This window comes from Rattus rattus, chromosome 17 (genome assembly GCF_011064425.1).
Source record: "Rattus rattus isolate New Zealand chromosome 17, Rrattus_CSIRO_v1, whole genome shotgun sequence".
Classification (NCBI taxonomy): domain Eukaryota; kingdom Metazoa; phylum Chordata; class Mammalia; order Rodentia; family Muridae; genus Rattus; species Rattus rattus.
This window is the reverse complement of record NC_046170.1, coordinates 13,150,867-13,171,773: the sequence shown is the minus strand read 5'-3', so window position 1 is coordinate 13,171,773 and position 20,907 is coordinate 13,150,867. Positions and strand designations below refer to the sequence as shown.

The 20,907-nt window shown below is 42.1% G+C and overlaps 1 protein-coding gene across 1 annotated transcript in view; it reads left to right on the top strand.

Annotated features, from left to right (window-relative positions):
• Positions 1–679: 679 nt before the first annotated feature.
• LOC116886611 (lon protease homolog 2, peroxisomal) overlaps positions 680–20,907 on the top strand; it is a gene marked incomplete at its 5' end in the record, with an annotated part of 44,034 nt that continues 23,806 nt past the window's right edge. Inside the window, one exon of the mRNA XM_032888121.1 lies at positions 680–878. Coding sequence (XP_032744012.1) covers positions 680–878 — 199 coding nt within the window. The remainder of the gene's footprint in view (positions 879–20,907) is intronic.

Here is a 20,907-nt window from a genome sequence, read left to right as displayed (position 1 = left end):
TTCTAATTGGGTGAGATAGAGTCCCAGTGCAGTTTTAATTAGCATTTTCTCATGGCTGAGAATGTTGAACACTGTTTAGGTCTTCAGTGGCCATTTGTGTTTCTTGCCTTGAGGACTGTCTATTCAGCTCATTAGCCTATTTCTTGATTTATGGTTTGGAGCTCTTTTGTTTTGGTTTTATTTCTGTCTTAGGTTTTAGAGGGCTTTTAAAATTTGTTCGTTTGTAACAGTATACTAATTAGCCCAGGCTGCCTCACCCCATGAAGATGACTGTTAGTCCCTCTACCTTTACCTTCCGAGTGTTGAGGCTGCAGGAGCCACCAAGCTCTAGTCAGTTTCTCTGATTCCTTCAGTGGTATTTCAAGAAAAATAAATTTGAAACCAAATTACGTTGACAAACTGTCATCAGTAAACTTCTTAATATATCACCAAGAAATAAGTAGCATTTAATGCACTGCCAGATTTATTTTAGGTGTCTATATTACATAGCCAAAGATTTGGTTTTAGATAAAGGGTAACAGTTGGAGATTGTGTAAGGAAATAGTTATGGCTGAAAAGACACCTTAATATTAAAAACAAAATACAAAAAGCCCACTAACTTTAATGTAATATGTGTGGAGACATTAGTATTTTTTTAAAAATTAACTTTCAAATCTACATTGTTTCTTTAGGGAACTGACTGTTCGTCTTTTACTTATTTACAGGAGGTGTTTATCCAAAAGTAAAACATTTTTATCTTAACAGATACACCAGAGAAGCAGGAGTCCGTTCTCTGGACAGAAAGTTTGGGGCTATTTGTCGGGCCGTTGCAGTGAAAGTTGCAGAAGGCCAGCATAAGGAAGCCAAGCTGGACCGTTCGGATGTGGCTGACGGAGAAGGTTTGTGGTTTCGTTCTGGTATGCTCAGTGTGGCAGGAAAAGCGAATGATGCTATCAGTTGATTATGGAGCAAGGAGAGTATCAGTCCTTGAAGCAATAGTGTATACAGCTTCACCAATAGTGTGTCAACTGAGTATGGAATAACATAAGGTTATGTGTTTCTCAAGACTTCCCTTTTTTTTACAAATAGCAGAGTTAACTCTTCTTCAATATTCTTCAGTATTGCTACTGCAATAACGTAGTGATTTTCTTCACATTGCTACAGTGGATATACTTTACATATGGTTTTGTGTTCTCTTTTTGAACTGGTGCAGGCAATTGTTACATCCTTAAATAATTTAAAATAAAGTTATTAGAAGCCAAATATGATCGCACACATCTATAATCCCAGCCCTCCTGAGGCTGATGCAAGTTCAAGGCCAGCTTGTTCTACACAGTTATAGCCTGTCTTAAAAATACCCATGATGAGGATGAGGAAGATGAAGAGAAGGAAGAAGAGGGGGAGGAGGAGCTGTGCAACTCTGCCAACACATATCTCAATACACTAGAAGAGATTCACGTGTTTTCTCACACAGCTTCTTTTATAGGTACATAATTAAATATAATACAAATTTTTCTGAATAATTCTGGAGGTAATACCCTAAAGAGAGTTTCCCTATTGCAGTTATTCAGATGTATGTGTTTCCTTTGTTTCCCAGTTAAAGTGTGTGATCTGCTTGCCAGAGGAGACTCTGTCATCATAGCATGTTATTATGTAATTTGCCAAAATTTGTGTTTGTAACATTTAGTGGAAAGGAACTGAAAATTACTTCATAGGAAACAGATTTATTAGGGTTCTACCATTTCCAAAACTCTTTTAAAAATGCAGTTAGGTAAATGTGAGAGAAGAGCTGTACTGTGTTGTATTCTTGGTAGACCAGATGGTGTTTCAGTAGGGTAGGTACTCACATGACCTTCTTGATTCTATGTGATCTTACTTGCTCTCATGTCGCCCAGAACCTCACTGTTCATTCTTATTCTTAACTGGAGCAATATAGTTATACTATGAGGAATATGGATATTGAAATCTAATTGTTTCTTATAAGGACTTAAGACTTATGTTGACCTTTGTATGGTTTGTGTCTTCCAAGTTCATATGTTGGAAACTTAGCCTCCAGTGCAATAGTCTTGTGAGGTGGGGGCTTTTAAGAAATGATGAGAAGCTAGGAGGTAGCTCGGTGATGGTGCACGTTCATGGAGCCGTAAGGCCCTGGGTACCACTGTGAGTGAGTCATGAGGCTCTTCCCTTGTGGCTGGATTAATGCATTGCCTTGAGGAAGAGGATTGCATTCCACAGTAGTAGATTCCTGGTGAATGGATTGGGTGGGGAGGGGGCTTCCTTTACCTCTGTCTCTCAGGAACTCACCTGTCTTATGATCCTTTGTGTCACACTGCCCTTAGGCCTCCTTGGCAGAGTTCTTTGTTCTTGGGCTTCTCAGCCTCAAATTATGAGTCTCACACATCCCGTTCACTATAACTTACCTAGGCTGGGGCATTCTGTCATAGCACAAAACAGGCTGGGTCAGTTCTCGCTCCTACTTTGAGGGATACTGCAATTCCTGAGCTTTTAGGATTTCATGGCTCAGATCAATCTGTTGTTGATCACCCCTCCCAACTCTAGACACTGAAGTTTCTGCTGTCTCTAACCAACCTATGTTTGTTTGTTTACATTATATTTTCCAAAATTTGTCAGTATCCCTTTACCAGGTGTCTTCATTCTTACCTCACTGTTCTTAAGAGTTTGTACTTTTTCATTTCTGATCATTTTAGTAGAGGAACTATGAAGACATTTCAACTACACTTTGTAGACATTGTAGTTGTAAAACCTGTCCTAGGTGAGTAAATGCCCATGCAAAGGCAGGGCACGACTTCCTCTTGCCTCTTTACTTAGGAACTGCATGCTCTTCCTACACTGTCACATGCTCAGCCAGAAGCCCTCTATGCCTCTGTCCTTCTGTTGTATCTGATAGGAAAGGCTAGGATGGAATGTATCTGTATAGCACATTTGGAAATTTATGTTTATATTTGTACTTAAATTATCTTTACAAATATCCAAGAACTTGTTCAAGAAACTTGGGAACTGTTTATGAACGCAAAGGGTTTTTTTGTTGTTTATTTAGTTTGGGGGTTTGTTTTTGTTTGTTTATTTTGAGACAGGCTTTCTCTGTGTACCCCTGATTGTCCTGGAACTCACTCAGTAGACCAGGCTGGCCTCGAACTCAGCAATCTGCCTGCCTCTGCCTCCCAAGTGCTGGGATTAAAGGCAAGTGCCACCACTCCCATTTTGAACATATAGTTTGTTTGTTTATTTGTTTGTTTGTTTGTTTGTCTAAGATTTATTTATTTTTATGTGTATGAGTACACTGTAACTTTCTTCAGACACACCAGAAGAGAGCATCAGATCCCATTACAGATGGTTGTGAACCACTATGTGTTTGCTGGGAATTGAACTCAGGACCTCTAGAAGAACAGCCAGTGCTCTTAACCACTGAGCCATCTCTCCAGCCCTGAACATACAGTTTTTATGAGAGTATTTACTTGGGTTTTTGTTGTTTTATTTAACTGCAGGTCATCTTGTACATGATCAAATAGCTGAGCAAATCTGAGTAGTTGAGCTCTCACCTAGGGCACCTAAAATGCATTCCTCAGTTGGAAGACATTCGTTTCAGATACTTTGGTTGTTCCTTACCAGAGGCACAGACATGGCTTAGGGGCTCTGATACCGTGAGACAAAAGACTGTCTTTCAGAGTTAATGGAAGAGTTACAAGGAACATCATAATTAAAACATATGTGCTACATTATGTAATTATAATAAATGGTGTTTATGACCTCGAACAAACCAAAAGGAACATTGCTCCAAAAGAATCCGCACTAGGTTTTCATGCCAGAAAGTTCAAATGGAGCTCCATAACTGCGCTTTCTGATTAGAAAGTGATGTTTTTAAGGTAGGAGTTATTTGTTTAAAACAGTTGTTTCAAGAAATTCAAGTAACTGAGTGGGTGAGCTATTTTTAATGTTAGAAATAATGCTGGACTCGGTCACTGCCAGAAAGAAAAGTAGCTCAGGCCACGAGCTTCAAACAGGCAGGAACTGCCAGTGTTCTGAACAAGCTTTCTGGAGCAGCCCCAGCAGCGCTGGTCTCTGAACAGTTGTTCTATGTTTGTGGGATTGCAGTGAACTACTCTGGCCACATAGAAGTGGAGGCTTTGAGAAGGCGGATGAGGGATATAGCTGGTTAGTGTCAAAAGTAAGACATGGGGGTTGGGGATTTAGCTCAGCGGTAGAGCGCTTGCCTAGCAAGCGCAAGGCCCTGGGTTCGATCCCCAGCTCCGAAAAAAAGAAAAGAAAAAAAAAAAGTAGGACATGAGTGCTTTAGGTAGCTGTAAAGCAAGGACTTTTGTAAAGCATAGAGTCCTGTCTTTCTACGTGGTATCAGGATGTTCCAGGTTCTTTCCTTCCTGGGGTACTAGTTGGGTTGAATAAAAGCACGTAACTAAAGTCTTATTTTGATATTTGCCTGTCTTTTGCTAAGACAAATATTCTGTGCTCATTTACATATTCAGGTATTTCTTTGTAGAGTTAGACAGATGTCTACTATTCAGTTACTTATGTGTCATGTATGCCCAATTACATAAATACTTGGTAAGGCTTTTCCTCAAAAGCTAGCTTTAGAGAGAAATTGTTCACTTTGGTCCTCATTTGATTCATAAATCTGTCTTACATTCTTCAGTAAATACTGTGCCTTACCTTTTGGATTCTGGGAACAGACACACACATGTGGGAAAGTGTGACTTGTCTCTTTATTTGTTTGCCGTACTGGAGGTTGTACCTAGATCATTGTACATGTGAGCCAAGGTCTCTATTCTAAGCTATATCCTCACCTTTTTTCTCTTTTCTTTTTCTTCTCCCTCTCCCACTCCCTCTCCTTCCCCTCTTCCCTGTCCACATCCCCCTTCCCGCCTTCTCTTTCGTTCTCTCATTAAGTTTCCCAGGCTGGCCTTGAACCTGCAGTCCTCCTGAGTAGCTGGAGTTTTGGGTTTGTACCACCAGGTCCGATAGACATTGCTTATATTTATTCATCCTAGAATTTCCCAACTTTTTCCAAAGCGTGGACTAAGTTCTTTCACTGGTTTTAGAAAAAAGACTATACCTGTCTTACTCTTCTTTAAAGAATTATTTATTTTATGTACATGAGCACACTGCAGCTGTCTTCAGACAGAACAGAAGAGGCATTGGCTCCCATTACAGATGGTTGTGGGCCACCATGTGGTTGCTGAGAATTGAACTCAGGACCTCTGGAAGAGTAGGGCAGTGCTCTTAACCGCTAAGCCATCGCTTCAGCTTCTTTTTTTTACTCCTTTGTTCCCTATTAATTTAACTCTCTAATTCAGTCTCTATGTTTTTTGTTGCCTTCTATTCCAGATTATTACTGCTGACTTCTGTTATTTAAACCTATGGAATTATGAATTTTAGAAATTGTGCTTTTTACTTTTTAAATGATTATTTAATTATAAGTATATGTAGATGTAAAAATATGTATACATGCATATATTTACCCCAACACATATGTTTTATATATTTTTCCCATTGGATTCTTCATTGAATTTTCTTTTTATCAGTCAATCATTTCTTTTGGTCTCTCAAGATAAAGTTTATCTGTGTAGCCGGACTGTCCTGAGATGAGCTTTGTAGAACAGGCTGACCTTGATCTCAAAGATCCCCCTGCCTCCCGAATGCAGGGAGTAAGGTGTGTGCCACCATCCTTGAGCTTCCTTTCATCTTCTCCCTGTTTTCTGTGAACTCAACATGAATTTAGGGTACCCGTCTGAGCAATTTGTCATCTCATCCAGCTGTCTGTCACCTGCCAGTTGTGGCTGCTGCTGCTGTTGGATGAATATAATTGTTGTCTTCTGTTTCTGTTTGTTTTACTTTATATTATGTCTTCTGTTTGTCCAGAGCAGTTTGTGGAACCTAGGAGCTCACATGCTAAGCCAGCACTGAGTTCTGTTCAGGCTCTGTTTCTTGTTCTTCCTCTTAGTTTTGGTTTGGTTTTGTTTCTTAATTTATTCAGTTTCTTGAGATTTCTTTTTTGTTTCTTTCCTTCCTCATAGTGGCAATCATTGCTCTCTAAAAGGGGTAATATTTTCTCCTCAGAAATCACTAGGGACCAGCACTCTTGATACTGTCAGGACTCTTAGACTTTGTAGGACTACTCAACTAATGGTTTAGCCTTATTCCTGAAATATGATCTTTACTGCTGGGATGTGTTCTCTGAGAATCAGTCAGTTCTTCCTGCTGATGTGACTCCTTCCTTGTGAGTTCTTGATTGCAAGTCTGGTTGGGCCTTCACTTTCCAGTTGTTTTTCCTCCTGGGTTTCTGGACTCCACCCTGAACATGCTCTAGTTAGGAGCTAGTCACATTTCGGAAGTATTTAAATGACAAATTTCCCAGCTCCTTTGTCAAGGAAGTCAAAGCTGTTTTGACAAATGACTTCTCAGAGTCACTTCAACTAAATCCCTTCCAGACTGATCCTCTAAGCATTCTCAAGTTGTGACAATGTACAGTTCTAGCTCATGTCTCCAAACAAGGAAGGAGGAAAAGAAATATGTCTAGGTCTGGAGGGCTGTAGCTCATGTCTAGAGTGCATACTTGGCCACCCACCACCTAGCATGTAAGGGATCCTGATTTGATTCAAATCCCACCCTAGACACTCAGCAGACACTGTTCCTTACCTCTCTCATCCAGTTAGCGGACTCCTCTTTAAACTTGGCCATAGGATCTTAAGAGCTGTATTTTCAGAAAGAAAGAGCTAATGGTTGGGTTTTATTTCCATGAAGACAAAGGCTTATCTTCCCAAAATAAACTGCTGAGCTCTCTGATCACCACAGAATGCTGGTCTGGTAAGACCACAGCCTCTCTCTGATGAGGACAGTGTATAGTTCAGTGTGGATCCTGTTTTGCCTGAGGTGCATTTTGATTTGTATTAGTCCCCTGTCCTCCAGAAGGTGTACTTACAGTGCCTCAGCCTAATGTAAATACTGTGTCTTAATACCTTGATGCATGCTTCCTAGGTACCATCACAATTTTTAAAATGCATCAGAATAAAAAAAAAATCATTTTTGCACCTTACAGCTCCTCATTCATTCACTTTAAGTCTTACAAGTAAGCACAGCCGTGCCTGTAAGCAGGAATGGGGTAGGTGAAGGGATGGTAACCCACCCCACCCCCCAGCTCCCCACCCCCAGCTCACTGCTTAGGGCAGATGCCCTCAAGTGCTGCTCTGTGCTTTGTGTATGATTCCTCACCCCACTCACTGTGTTAGCTTCCCTCCAGGAGTTAGTCCTGTAGTGGGCGAGGCTGCTAGCTGTCAGAGGTCTTTGCAGTGGCTTCCTGCCATTGACTTTTCTTTTTTTTATATATATATATATTTATCTATTTATTATATATACAGCTTTCTGCTTGTGTGTATGCCTGCATGCCAGCAGAGGGCATCAGATCCCATTACAGATGGCTGTGAGCCACCATGTGGTTGCTGGGAATTGAACTCAGGACCTCTGGAAGAGCAGCCAGTGCTCTTAACCGCTGAGCCATCTCAAGTTGAAAATGTGTGTTGGGTGTTTTACGTGTAGCTCCCTCCTAACTGAAACAGGAAGCTGTTCCTGCAGAAAAATCAGGTGATTTTTTACCTTTCAACTTCTTTTCTGACTAATCTCCAAATTTGAAGATTTCCATTCTCCTGTTTGTTGCCCTAAATGTGTTAATACAGTAATCAAGTATAGTATATCATCGGGGACCATGGCTCATAGCTGTACTCCAAGAGCTTAAGAGGCAGGAAGCAAACCTTAGGTGGTAAGGTTTGTTTTGGCTTCTTGTAACAATCTTCTGTTGCAGGATTTGTCTCTTGAATTTCAAATTACTTATTTTTTCAACTTTCTGAGTAGTCTCCAAATTTGAAGATTTCATTTCTTACTTTGTTACTCAGTGACTTTCTTTTTAGCAGGTTACCCACAAACTCAGCAAATTAAAACTACCAAGCATCTTAAAACTACTTGTCAGGCATGTATTTCATGGTTTCCATAGATCAGGAATCCACAGCAGAGTGGGTAGCTAAGTCTCCGTGATTTAAGACGTGTGCTCAGGTTTTACAGTGAGGCTGCAAGCAGGGCAGGCTCACCCTGGGGATCCCAGCTCCCTCCTGACTGAAGACTAGAGCTCTTTTCTTTTCATGGGGGCTCTCCGTGGCCTTAGAACATAGCAGCTGACTTCTCACAGTGGGGATGTAATGTTATGTAAGAAAGGTAGAAAAAGCCCAGAGGTACCACATTCTTTGGGTTACACATGCTAACCTGTCGACAGGCTGAAAGGGTGACTCAGTGAAGACCTGAGTGCTAGGAGACAGGGATGCGCTATTTGGGAGCCATCAACAGCCTCTCCCTCCTGCTTGTTTGTTTGGTTTTTGTTTTGTTTTGTTTTGTTTTTCCCTGAAGAACCGGCTGCCTCCATCTTAGGCTTAAAAGCCACCTTAGAGTCAAGACAAACCACTCTCATTCCTGTTCATGAGGAAGCCTCTGACTCTCGGGAATCGGGCTGTGCCCCACTTGTAACCTTAACTACAAATGGTTCTGTACTGGCTGTCCCAGAAATGACAATCATGTCTTTGTTTCAGAAGGTTGTTAGGACTAACTTGTTATGTTCTGCTCCTTTAACCCTGCCTATCTTTCCTGACAAATCTCCCATTTAGAAACTCCACCCCCTTGGGGCTGGGTTTAGCTCAGTGGTAGGCGCTTACCTAGGAAGCGCAAGGCCCTGGGTTCGGTCCCCAGCTCAAAAAAAAAACAAAAAAAAAAAAAAAAAAAAAAAAAAAAAACTCCTACCCTTGAGCGCTATAAAATTCTTGTCTCCCTCACTTCTAGTGCTGACTCCTGCCTTAGAGGAAAGCTGCCCTTGTACACTAAAGACAAAGCTTGCTTTAATTCATGTGGCCATGATGATGTGGGTCATTGTTCTTTCTCCTCCCATCTTTGGGATTCACAATTGCTTTCCTCACTTTTCAGGTTTTGGTTTTTTTGTTTTGTTTTGTTTTAGTTTTTATTTATTTGGTGCTGGGAATTGAACTTAGGGCCCTATACATGCTAAGCAGGAACTCTACCAGTGAACTATATTCACAGACTAGGTTTTAAAAATACCTTTTTTTTAAGCATTTACTGTATACATCTCAGTTTATATGCCCTTAATGCCCTTATCTCCACACATCATAAAAACCTCACAAAATAGGTACAGCTGTTCCATTTTATGAAGAAAGAATTGGCTATCAGAGGAAATGACCTGTTCAGAATCGTACAACAAGCAACTCAGGCATCTAAGTTTCTCATAGGTTAACCTCAAATCATACTGTCTCCCACAGCCAAATATGGGGTACATTTCTGTCCCCCATAAGTGTCCAGGACTCTGCCAGAGCTAAGGAAGTAAATCGTGAACACTGAGGGGTTAACAGAATTGTATATTATAAGGTAGATTCAGGGGCCACACCTTGGCTTTTATCTTTCTTCAGACCAACAGGTCTTAGCTTTGCCTCTGTGTTAGTTACTTTCCTGTTGCTGTGGCAGTGTACCTGACAGAAACAAGTTAATGAGGAAGGGAGGGAGGGAGGGAGGGAGGGTGGGTAAATTTTTTACCATTTAAGGGGCAATCAGTCATGATAGTTGGAAGCTTTCAACTGACTCCTGAAGTCAGTCCCTCGTGGATCAAGAAGCAGAGAGCAAGGAATGCTGGGAGTGGGGGTTGCATTTTGTAATCCATTCTGGCCTCAAATGTACTATCCCTCTATCATAGCCTCCCAAATATTAGAATTATAGGCAAATGCCACTTCTCCCAGCAGTGTACTTCTTGAAGAGGAATCTCAAGTGACTGTCCTCCAAACCAAGCAACCATCGTGAGAGATTAAGCCATATTTCCTTGTTTCCTACTACCTTTTGTGTGCAACTCTTCCTTAAATGCATGTGACCTCATGGAGCGCTAAAGTAAATCGATGGGAAAACTAGAGGAGGGTACTCCATCAGTACAGATACATGGAAGCCTACATTTCTCCTGGGTAAATTTTTCCAGAGGTGGTTTATCAGGGTAGGAGCACTTACACCCCTATAGGTCACCCATCACCTAAGCCTATGGGGAAGATCAATAGACTCATTAGTTCCCCAGTGTGGATATTGGTGGAATTATATCTCGGGTTGTCACTGGACCTCTAGGAGAAGGAGCAGGCAGGCTCTGCTTACATCTCCCTGAGAAGGAGTTTTAGCAACAAGAGGACACACAAATCTTCTCTGTATCCAGCGTTAGTGTATGAGCAGCATTTATTGCTGTTTTGAGGGGTTGTACATTTCATTTCTGTTGGCACAGCCCCATTTGATTAGTTTGTGGAGAATTCTAAAGAAATTCTGTCGTTGGGTGTTGAAAGAGAATAGGAATTTGTGTGACACAAAAGCAGTAAGAATAGATTTAGACCATTGTTTAGTGGCCTTGGGGGGGGATCTATAAAGACCCATAAGTGAATGACTCTTTACAAAAATTAAGACAGTTTGTCAACTTTTGGTGTGAATCTTGTTCTTGTTTGAAGACATAAAAACTGATTATGAGACACATATGCATACATATGTCTGTCTATCACGTCTGTGCTGGGTGTCTGCAGAGGTCAGGAGAGGGCATCTTGTTCTTGTTTGAAGACACAAAAACTTCATCCATGGGGCTGGAGAGATGGTTCTGCAGTTAGGATCACTGACTGCTCTTACAGAGAAAGAAGAAGATCTGCTTTCCAGAACCCACACTGTGGCTCACAACCATCTGTAACTCCAGTTCAGAGGATCTGATGCCCTCTCCTGACCTCTGCAGACACCCAGCACAGAAGTGATAGACAGACATATGTAAGCATATGTGTCTCATAATAAGACTAATTATTTTAAAAGCACCTTTTTATTTTTAGTGAAGTAAAAGTAATTGGAAGGCTTCTAGTTACATATAAAAGTCCTCAAACATTTTAACCTATCTTCCATGCCTTTCTTTCTGGGTGAATTTAGAATGAAGAGAGTCATTTGTATATCTGCCTCCATACACCAAAACCACAAAGCACATGCTTTGGGGGTGCTTATTTTAGATTGCCTCAAGACTCACAAGTGAGCTTTAGTTTCTAGAATAGTGCCCGGGTCTAATTACCCATTAAGGAAAGGTTGTGATAGGTCACCATTTCTGTGTTATTATAGGAGCTGAATAAAGCTAGCCTCCATTTTCTTAATCTTCAGGCTGGCCAGCTTTGAACTCTGCCTGTCACCAGCAAGTTTGCTCATTGAAAATCTGTAACAGTCATTGCAGTCTCCAACATCTTCATTATCAGAACATTTTAGCCAACACTGAAGTTCCTTACTCAAAGATCCAAGTTACACAAATAGGGCATGGAAGTGTGGATTCTGTTTCACATTTTCAGTGTTAGAACTCTTCCTCCATCTTGTCAATTCTCCCCTGCCCTTTGATTACATTGGTAGCTCAGAACAATTGACAATCTGCCTTGGTCATGGGACTGAGGTTACTGTTGGGGAATATGGATTTCAGAGACACTTTCATTTTTTAAGACACTTGGCTTGCTGGTAAAGCAAACTAAATGATAGATTCTAGGCCTGGAGAAGGAAAGCTTCCATGGTAAATCCTTGGTGTTTAGTTGCAGTGTGTTGTGTCTAAAATCTAAAATCAGACAATTCCAATGTTGAAGTGAAATATGTTATTCACAGAGGGACACTACATAGGGCACCATGAGCTGTCAGTGGAGCTCTGAGGCTAAGGTTGAGGCCACCAAGCAGGAAGTGACTGCAGCTTCCAGCAGTGAAAGCTTCAGGAGAGAACTCTGTTCCCCAGAGTGTTACAGCTCTGTGTGATAGACATTCTCAGATGGTCTTGGATGAAGTAACTCTCATGTGTTTTATTCCTTGGGGATAGGATCTTATATACATTTTGGGGTTGGTTGGGGTTCAAAGGCGGATGCTTTCTATTGGCTTGGTCTGAGATGTTAGGGATGCCTCATCTGCGTGTGGAGGGGCTTCATGTACTGCCCCTATGTGACTGATTGTCACAGTCCTCTGTATGTGGTGTCGTGGTCACATGTTCCAGGACAGAAACCTGGTAGGGAGTAGATGAAACACCTATCATCCTCCGGTATGAAAGTACTGGGTTTCTGAATCCACTCAACCTTACCAAGCTTTCTGTCTGATGGCTTCGTCCACTGCCCCGCACCTGATGTCTGCACTGATTTACCAGTTGTTCCCATCTGGGTACTGGCCTGACTCAGGAGAACAGTGGTTGCCAATGTATGCAGATGGGAGCAGCAATGAAGGGAAAACTAGCCCCTCTGAGCTACAAGAATACTTGGGGGTTCTAGTGGGCTTCTTAGATGTGTTGACTGCTCTTCATAGCTAAACTAATCCAAACAGTTGAGAATATCTTCTGAGTCTTCACCATAGAAAATGAATTTTGTTAAGTAATTCTTGTAGACTCTTCAAGAAACTGAGGCAGATTCTTCTGGTACCAAACAGGATCCTGTGGCTTGGAGTATGTTGGTTCATTGAGTTACTGAGTCAGCTAGCTATGCTGAATGCTTGCTGTATGCCATGCTCCAAGTCAGATCTGCAAGTTGAGTAGAACTCTTTTGGTGTCATGGTAGTGCTGGTTCCACCAGGGCAGCTCAAGTGCGCTGTGTGCTTTGAGTGCAGTCCCCACCTGTGCCATCCCTTCCCGCTCTGAGTCAGCTCATTCCATTCAGTTCGATGATTCATGTTGATCCATTTTCCAGCAAACCACACAATATCCTTCTTCTAAAACTCTACTGTGTGTGGCACAATTTGTCCATTCATCTGTTGGCAGCACCTAGGCTGGTTCTGTAACTTGGCCGGTGTGAACAGCTCTGCAGCAGTGGCTGTGCGACTGCCTTGTGTCTGCTGATGTGGGGAGCAGGATTGTGTCACTTCTCATTTTGGGGAACTACTATACTGATTTCCATACTCTCTAATTTGCATTCCTACCAGCATTAACTTAGATACCAGTTTTTAAAGTTTATGTCAGCAGACCTTCTTTTTTTTATAGATATTGTGGCTTTAAAAATGGTTTTAATAAATTGAAAGAAAAATTAATTTACTTAGACATCTAAATTCATATGAATGATAAAGGTTGGTTACACGTATTTTTATTTCTATAATTGTTACTCAGATTCGAATGTGAGTCACCATCATTGTATTGCAGTGAATAGTGTATAGAATAATGAAGACAATAATAACAGGAAGAAAAGAACTATTACTAGCATGGAGGTTCTTTGGGTATTTAATCATTATATTCCTCCATTTATTGCTTGTTTAAAGATATTTTTATATTTGTATTTACATTTGAAAAATATTTAAAAAATGTTTATGGCATCATGTTTGTGTGTGCATACATGTATGTCATGTCACTGCGCGCCAGTGGAGACGAGAGAACAATTTGAGGAATTGTCTCCTTCCAAGTCAGTCTGGGGATGAAACTCAGGCTCTCAGGCTTGGCGACAAGCACTTCAGCTGTGAGTTGACTTGGCTGCCTTTTAAACATGATGATGGTGATGATGGTGGTGGTAGTGGTGATGATGATGATGATGATGATGATGCTCTTCTTCCTCCTCCTCCTCCTCCTCCTCCTGCTCCTCCTTCTCTTCTTCTTCATCATCATCATCATTTCCATGTGGATTTGGAACTCAGGCCTGCCTTTCTTATATACTCCTCTAGTCCCCAGACCCTTGGCTAGCTTGTTTCTTTCTTTAAGAAACAAACAAACAAAACCCTTGGAGGCTCAGCAGGCCTCCAGTCCCAGGAGGGTGGCAGAAGCAGGCATATCCTCAAGGCCAGCCTTGAGGTGCAGATAGCTAGGGCTACACAGAGAAACCCTGTCTCAAAAGATTGTTATTTTTTTTTGAAAGTGTACAGGCTCAAATGCTTAGTCCACTCCCGTTAGTAACTGTTTCCTTTGGCATACTTTCCTTTAGTTGAGGAGAGGGTTTTCTGGAAAAGAGTAACCTAAAACTGACAGTACAAATTATGCAGTTGGATATATTCAGGTTTTTCCAATTTTTAAAAATACTCAATTTTGCCCTTTCTGGGTTCCCCTATAAATATCTCCTGTATTTAATTGTCTGAATTTAAGACACATAATTCTGCTCTCTTTTTATCTTAGTTTGGGTTTTAACTGCTGTGAACAGACACCATGACCTAGGCAGCTCTTATAAGGACAACATTTAATTGGGGCTGGCTTACAGGTTCAGAGGTTCAGTCCATGATCATCAAGGCGGGAGCATGGCAGCATCCAGGCAGGCATGGTGCAGGAGGAGCTAAGAGCTCTACATCTTCATCTGAAGGCTGCTAGGAGAAGACTGGCTTCCAGGCAGCTAGGATGAGGGTCTTAAAGCCCACACCCATGGTGCCATGCCTAATCCAAAAAGGCCACTCCCTGGGCTGAGCATATATCAACCATCACACTTATAAAATAACATATATTTATATATCACTTTTTAAAACTTGTGTGTGAGGAGGGGGCAGGTGGAGTTGGTGATAAATGTGTCTGTGGAAGCCAGAGACATCACCAGGCCTCTTCCTTTGCTCTCCACCTGATTTTTTGGTTCCTCTTACCAAAACCTGAAGTTCATTCACGATTTGTCTGCCTCACACAGTCCGCCACACACGTGTGTTGAACATAGAAGCTCAGGTCCTTCTGCCTCTACAACAAGGTCTGTATCTAGCTGAGCTGTCTCTTCTCTTTTAATGTTTTGGGGCTCAGACTCATGGTCTCACATATACATCTAAAGGAGAGGTCAAAGCATTTCACTCTTCAAAGGTTTATATGTTTGTGTCTGTGTCTCTGAGCAAATGTCCTGTGTGTGTGGATGCCCACGGAGGCTTGAAGAAACTGTCAGATCCCCTGAGCTAGAGTTAGAGGCCACAGGGAGTCAACCCGTGTGAGTGCTGGCTGCTGAGCTCAGGTCCTCTGCCCAAGCAGTCTGTGCTCTAGACTGCTTAGCCATCTCTTCAGCCCCCGTCGTCTCACTTTTACAGCAAGGTTGATTAAACTATCTTGGAAAACTTAGTTGATTTTATAGTTCTGAATTCATGTATACGTGTGTATGCTGCCAGGGTGAGTGAAAAGTCAGAAGGTGCCCCAGTGTAACTTGCTCTAGAAACCTTCAGTTGAGTAGCTTTTGAGGTGATCATACCCCCAAACCAAAAGGCCGTTGCTGATTTTCTGAAATCCTAGAATGAGAGCCTAAGCTCCAGATTGGCCACTATGTGCGCTTTCTGTTGCTGAATAAACACCGTGACTAAAGCAGCTTGGGGAGGAGAGGGATTCGGCTCACACTTGCGTGTGATGTAGTCTGTCATCAGGGGAGCCGGACAGGGACTCAAGGCAGAAACCGAGACCGCAGGAACACTGCTTACTGGTTTGCTTTCTGACACAGCTTGCTTCATACAGCCCCGGATTACCTGCCCAGGGGTGACACAACTCACATCAAGCATTAATCAAGAAAATGCCCCCACAGACCAGTTTGATAAGGGCAGATCCTTGATTGAGGTTCTTTTCCTGGTAATTTCAGTTTGTCTCAAGACAACAAAACCAACCAGCACAATTGAGTCCTTATCCACTTGACACTGTTAAGCCATAACCATCCCTTTCTTTGTCCCCAAGATCTTGCTTATATTTAAATCATAATATAAAACCAGTCTAACTTTTAAGAACTTCAGTGATGTAAAAGTCTTAAGTCCTCTTCAAAAGTCCAGTCTGTCTTTTAACTACAAACTCATGTGAATCCAAACAAGTTGTATACTTCCTTATTTTAGAACAGAAGAACCAGAGTATAGTTAATCAAAACAAACAAAACCAAAAACCAACAGTGGAAATAGCTCCGTGTCCCACAGCTTGGTCTCACTATCTTCTGGGATCCAAAAGGCTTGGGCAGTTCCTCTTTTCCAAGTCAGTTATTCTCTGTATACACAGCTTGTCTCGTCGAATCAGGCTAGCTCCACTACATACCTGTCACTACCCTTGGTTGTCATCCCATGGCCTTGGCATGGCCAGCGTGCTGATGTATACACACTGCAGCAGACGCTGCGTCTTCACCAGTGACCTCTCCTGATCCCTCAAGTGCCAAGGCTCTGCGGCTCTCCATAGCCCAGTCAGCCCTGCCGCTTCCATGCTGCCAGCCAGGGCTGTGTGGAGACGCTTACACATCGCCAGGTCTAGATGCCAGCTTGAGGTGCATCCATAGCCTGCTCTGGACCCCAGCTTCTCTGTGTTGACCCTGAGGAAACACGTCCCAGAGGATTTCATGCCTGTGACTTTGGTCTCTTATTAATGGCAGATTATTCTTTAGCCCAAGTGATCTATCCAACATCATTTGTCACAGGAAAACAAAAGTTTCACTTACAGTATGTCACATGAATGGTCCTGATAAAGTCTTTGCTTCCCTCTAAAACTTAACAAGCCAGGTCTCCAATATCTGTGTTTCTCAACATTCCATAACAGTTAAGCTCTAAGCGATGGCTTTTCCAGCCCAAAGTTCCAAAATCCTTATACAATCCTTCCCAAAACCAAAATGGTCACCATGACCAAAAGCAATCTGAGGGAAGAAATGTTTTATTTCAAATCACAGCCCACCATCAAGGGAAGCTGAGGCAGAATCTCAAAGCCGGAACCTGGAGGCAGGAAGTGGAGAAGAGACCACGGGAGAGTCTGCTTACTGACCTGCTCTCTGTGGCTTGCTCAGGTGCTTTCCTATACACCTAGGCCACCTGACCAAGGGTGGCTCTACTCCCATATCCAGAAGATGCCCTACAGGCACACCCACAGACCAGTCTGGTAAGGCAGCCCCTCACTTGAGACTCCTCTTCCAAGGTGACCCCAGTTTGTATCATGTGACCAAAGCTAACCAGCACAGCCGCTCTGCTGGGGGAACCATCAGCAATTGACTGGGGAACTACAACGCCAGTGTCGCCAAGACAGGCTTTAGTGAGTTTCTCTGAAAGAAGTTTGATACCCAGAGAGTCCTGTTCTCCGGAGGCATAACATTGTTAGGATGCCTCGAACTTGATTGAACCAGACTCAATGCAGTTCTTTCCCAAATCTAATTGCCTTGGGTTAGGGTTTGATTTTGAAACAAGAGTTTACATCTCACTGTGACACTAAGGCTGACCTCAAACTCACAGTTCAGACTTAGCCTCCCAATTGCTGGGGTTATAGGCATGCACCACCATACCCAGTGCAACAGCCTATTTAAAAGAGATGAAAGAGATAGTCTTCAAATCACTTAGAACTAAAAGAAGGATTAGCTAAGTCTTGGGGAAGAAGATAGTTGTTTTTCATTTTTGAGTTTGTGTGAATAAGGTTGCCGTGCACATGAAATCCCCATGTTCAGTTCTTTGCAGTGTAGGAATGGAATCACAAGATACATTGTATTTTATGTTGCAGTTTTAAAAGAACTGCCAAACCTTTTCTGACTCTGACTTGCTGACTTCAAAACTTGATACACTGCTGTAATAGTTAAAATAATATTATTGGTCTAAAAACAAAAATACAGATGAGTGTAATAGAATAGAGACAAAGAATAGAGGCTAGGGTGGAGAATTGTATTTTAGCAAGGCTGCCAAGCCCATTCGATTAGGAAAGGATGCCCTTCAACAAATGGTGCTGGGAAAACTTGATGTCCATGTACCACTAAATAATAATTTGGCTTGGAATCTTAACACCAAAATTAACTAGAAATGGACCAAGCTCTAAAATGAAGAGCCAATACTGTAAAAGTTATTTTTAAAAGAACCATGGTAGAACTTTTAATGATATAGTTGACAGTGGGTCTGTGGACAAGACCAGAAACAGGGAACAAAAAAGAAAATAAACTGACCTCCGTCACAGTTGTGTATTGGGGCTGGGAAGGTTGCTTGTAGAATAAAGGTGCTTCCAACCTGAATCCCGTCCCCCTGGGACCCACCTGGTTGGGAGGAGAAAACAGAGTTCTGCAAGTCGTTCTGTTGTAATCATGTACTCACCACACACATAAAAAATAAGTAAATGCAGCCTTTAGAACGTCATGTATAAATGACACTGTTCACATGGAAGAAGGGCTAGAGAAAGGGCTCAGTGTGAAGGTGCTTGCTGCTAAGCCCGACCACCTGAGTTCAAGCCCTGGGACTCAGAGTTAGAAGAAAAGAACTGACTCCTGCCAGCTGTCCTCTGACTTCCACTCATGCACAGTGGCATCCACTTATCTACACACATCTACACATAAAATTAATTTAGAAAATTGAAAATGAAAGTGAACAAAGTCTACACAGTGGAAGAAAACATTTGTAAGTTATATATGGTAAAGACTGAGCCCGGGGTTGGGATTTAGCTCAGGGGGTAAAGCGCTGCCTAGCAGGCGCAAGGCCCTGGGTTTGGTCCCCAGCTCTGAAAAAAAAAAAAAAAAAAAAAAAAAAAAAAAAAAGACTGAGCCCAGAGCATATAAGGAACAACTTAGTTGCATAGAAACAGCCCTATTAAAAATAGGCCAAGTATCTGAATACTACTTCCCTAGAGAAGGTTTAGATGGCCTGTGAGCACATGAAAAGGTGCATCATGGGTCACTAGAGAAATGCACATCAGCTCTGCAGTGAGATCCACGATGTACTAATAGAGCAGCTATAATAATTCTATAGCACATGTTAGTGCTGGCAGAAATGTGGAAAAATTAGGGCAACTGTGCATTTCTGTCAGATGGCACAGCCACCCTAGGAAAAACTTGACAGTTCCTCAGAACGGTGAACAAAGAGCTGCAGTGTAGTCCAGCAGTTCTGTTCCTGGACACTGTGTATACCTAAAGGGAAGAACACACACGTTTGTACAGCCAGGTTCATAATAGGGTTACTCCCATAAGCTAAAAGGTAAGAACAATCCTTGTACTCATCATCAAATGAATTGAGAAACAATATGATAAACAATATGTAAAACTAACTTTTACAGTATTAGCTCTTCATTTTAGAGTTTGGTCCATTTCTAGTTAATTTTGGGATTTCTAGTAAATGTAATGGAATATTATTCAGCCATTAAAAGGAATGAGAGCCATTGAGATGGCTTAGCAAGTAACCATGCTTGCCACAAAACAACCTAAATTCAATCCTAAGAACCCAAATGGTGAAAGGAGAGAACTGGCCCCTGCATGTTGTCCTCTGACCACCACATGCACATCATAGCACTCCTATACATATACAAATAAATGTAGAAAAGTAAGGTATGGTATTATGACATATACTACAATATGTATACACTGTGGTAAATGAAATAAACCAAACATAAAAGGAAAAGCAGGAGATGCCTCCACTTGCATGAGCTATGTAGAAGAGCCAAGAGTCCTGGAGACAGAAGGCAGGTCGGTGGTTTACCAGAACTGGAGAGGAGAAATGGATAGTTATTATTTAACACAGTGGTGCTCAGCTTGTAGGCCATAAGCCCTTTGGGGTTGAATGACCCTTTCACAGTAGTCGCATATCAGATAACCTATTAGGTATTTATATTACAGTTCTCAAAAGTAGCAAAATCACAGTCATGAAGTGGCAATGAAAGTAATCTTATGGTTGGGATCAGCACAACATGAAGAACTTATTAAAGGGCCACAGCATCAGGACAGTGAACCTGCCAGTTTAATGGGTTTGTTTGCACTAAAGATGATAGAAAATTTGAGTATAGATAATGGCGGTATTGTGTCATCACTGTGGATGGAGTTTGATGTGCATAGAGTGTACATTTGCTGGTTAAAATGTAAGTACTGAGCTACATGATTTACTGTAACGAAGGCAGCGTCCAACAAAGAGCACAAAGAGACTTTCCCAGAGTCTGTCTGCTGCTATTTGTAAGCTGGACTTCAAAGCTAGGTTGTCTGACCTCTGGCGTCTTCCAGGTAGAGTGAAGAAGCAACTGTTCCTCTGCTAGACATTTTGGAGGATTCGCCCCAAAGCCATGGGTGACAAGCCTTGCCTTTCATCTTGTTTGAGGCAAGGTCTCTCTCACTGGTCACTTTTGTGTACACAGTTCTCCTGTCTTTCCTCCCATCTCCCCAAGGGCCCTGCAGGACTACAGATGGTCACTCTGTGAGTATGGCTTGTTTGTGGGCTCTGTGGATTTGAGCCCAGGTTGTCAGCCATGCACAGTAAGCACTTGGCCCACTGAGCCATCTCCCCAACCCCAATCCCTTTGGACACAGGGTCTTAGCATATAGTCCTGGCTGGTCTGGAACAAACCATGTAGACTAGGCTGGCCTCAGACTCATGGAGATCTTCTTCCTGCCTCTGCTTACTAAGTGTTGGACTGTGTGCCACCATGCCCAGGAAACCCCTACATTTTAAAAACCCCAAACTATATCCATTGTTCTTAGAAGTTAAAAAGTGTCTACTCAGATAAATCCGCCATTCATTAGGAAAGAAATGGTTTCTGTACAGTATTGATTTTTAACAAAAATTATAGTCATTGCTAGCATACAAATAAATTGACGTGTGTCAAAGATTGAAGCCTCCCATCAGTTGAGAAACCTGTAAGGTTTTACAGTCTGCTTCAGTGAAGAATCCACAGGTATAAAAAGGAAAACAAGGGGTTGGTGGGGATTTAGCTCAGCGGTAGAGCGCTTGCCTAGCATGCGCAAGGCCCTGGGTTCGGTCCCCAGCTCCGAAAAAAAAGAAAAGAAAAAAAGGAAAACAGAAGACCTCACTGTGAGACAGTCAGGAATGCTGAAACTACAGATTATTTTATTAAGAGATGCAAAGCCTGCTTCCTGGCATGGAGGGGTCACCTGTACCCCCACAGACACAATTAATTTTTATTTCTAACAGCTTTATGTAGCTCCACAGACTCAGGAGATCCATGAAAAGCTGTACAGACAGCTTGAGGGTAATCAGACCACATAAGTGCCCCTT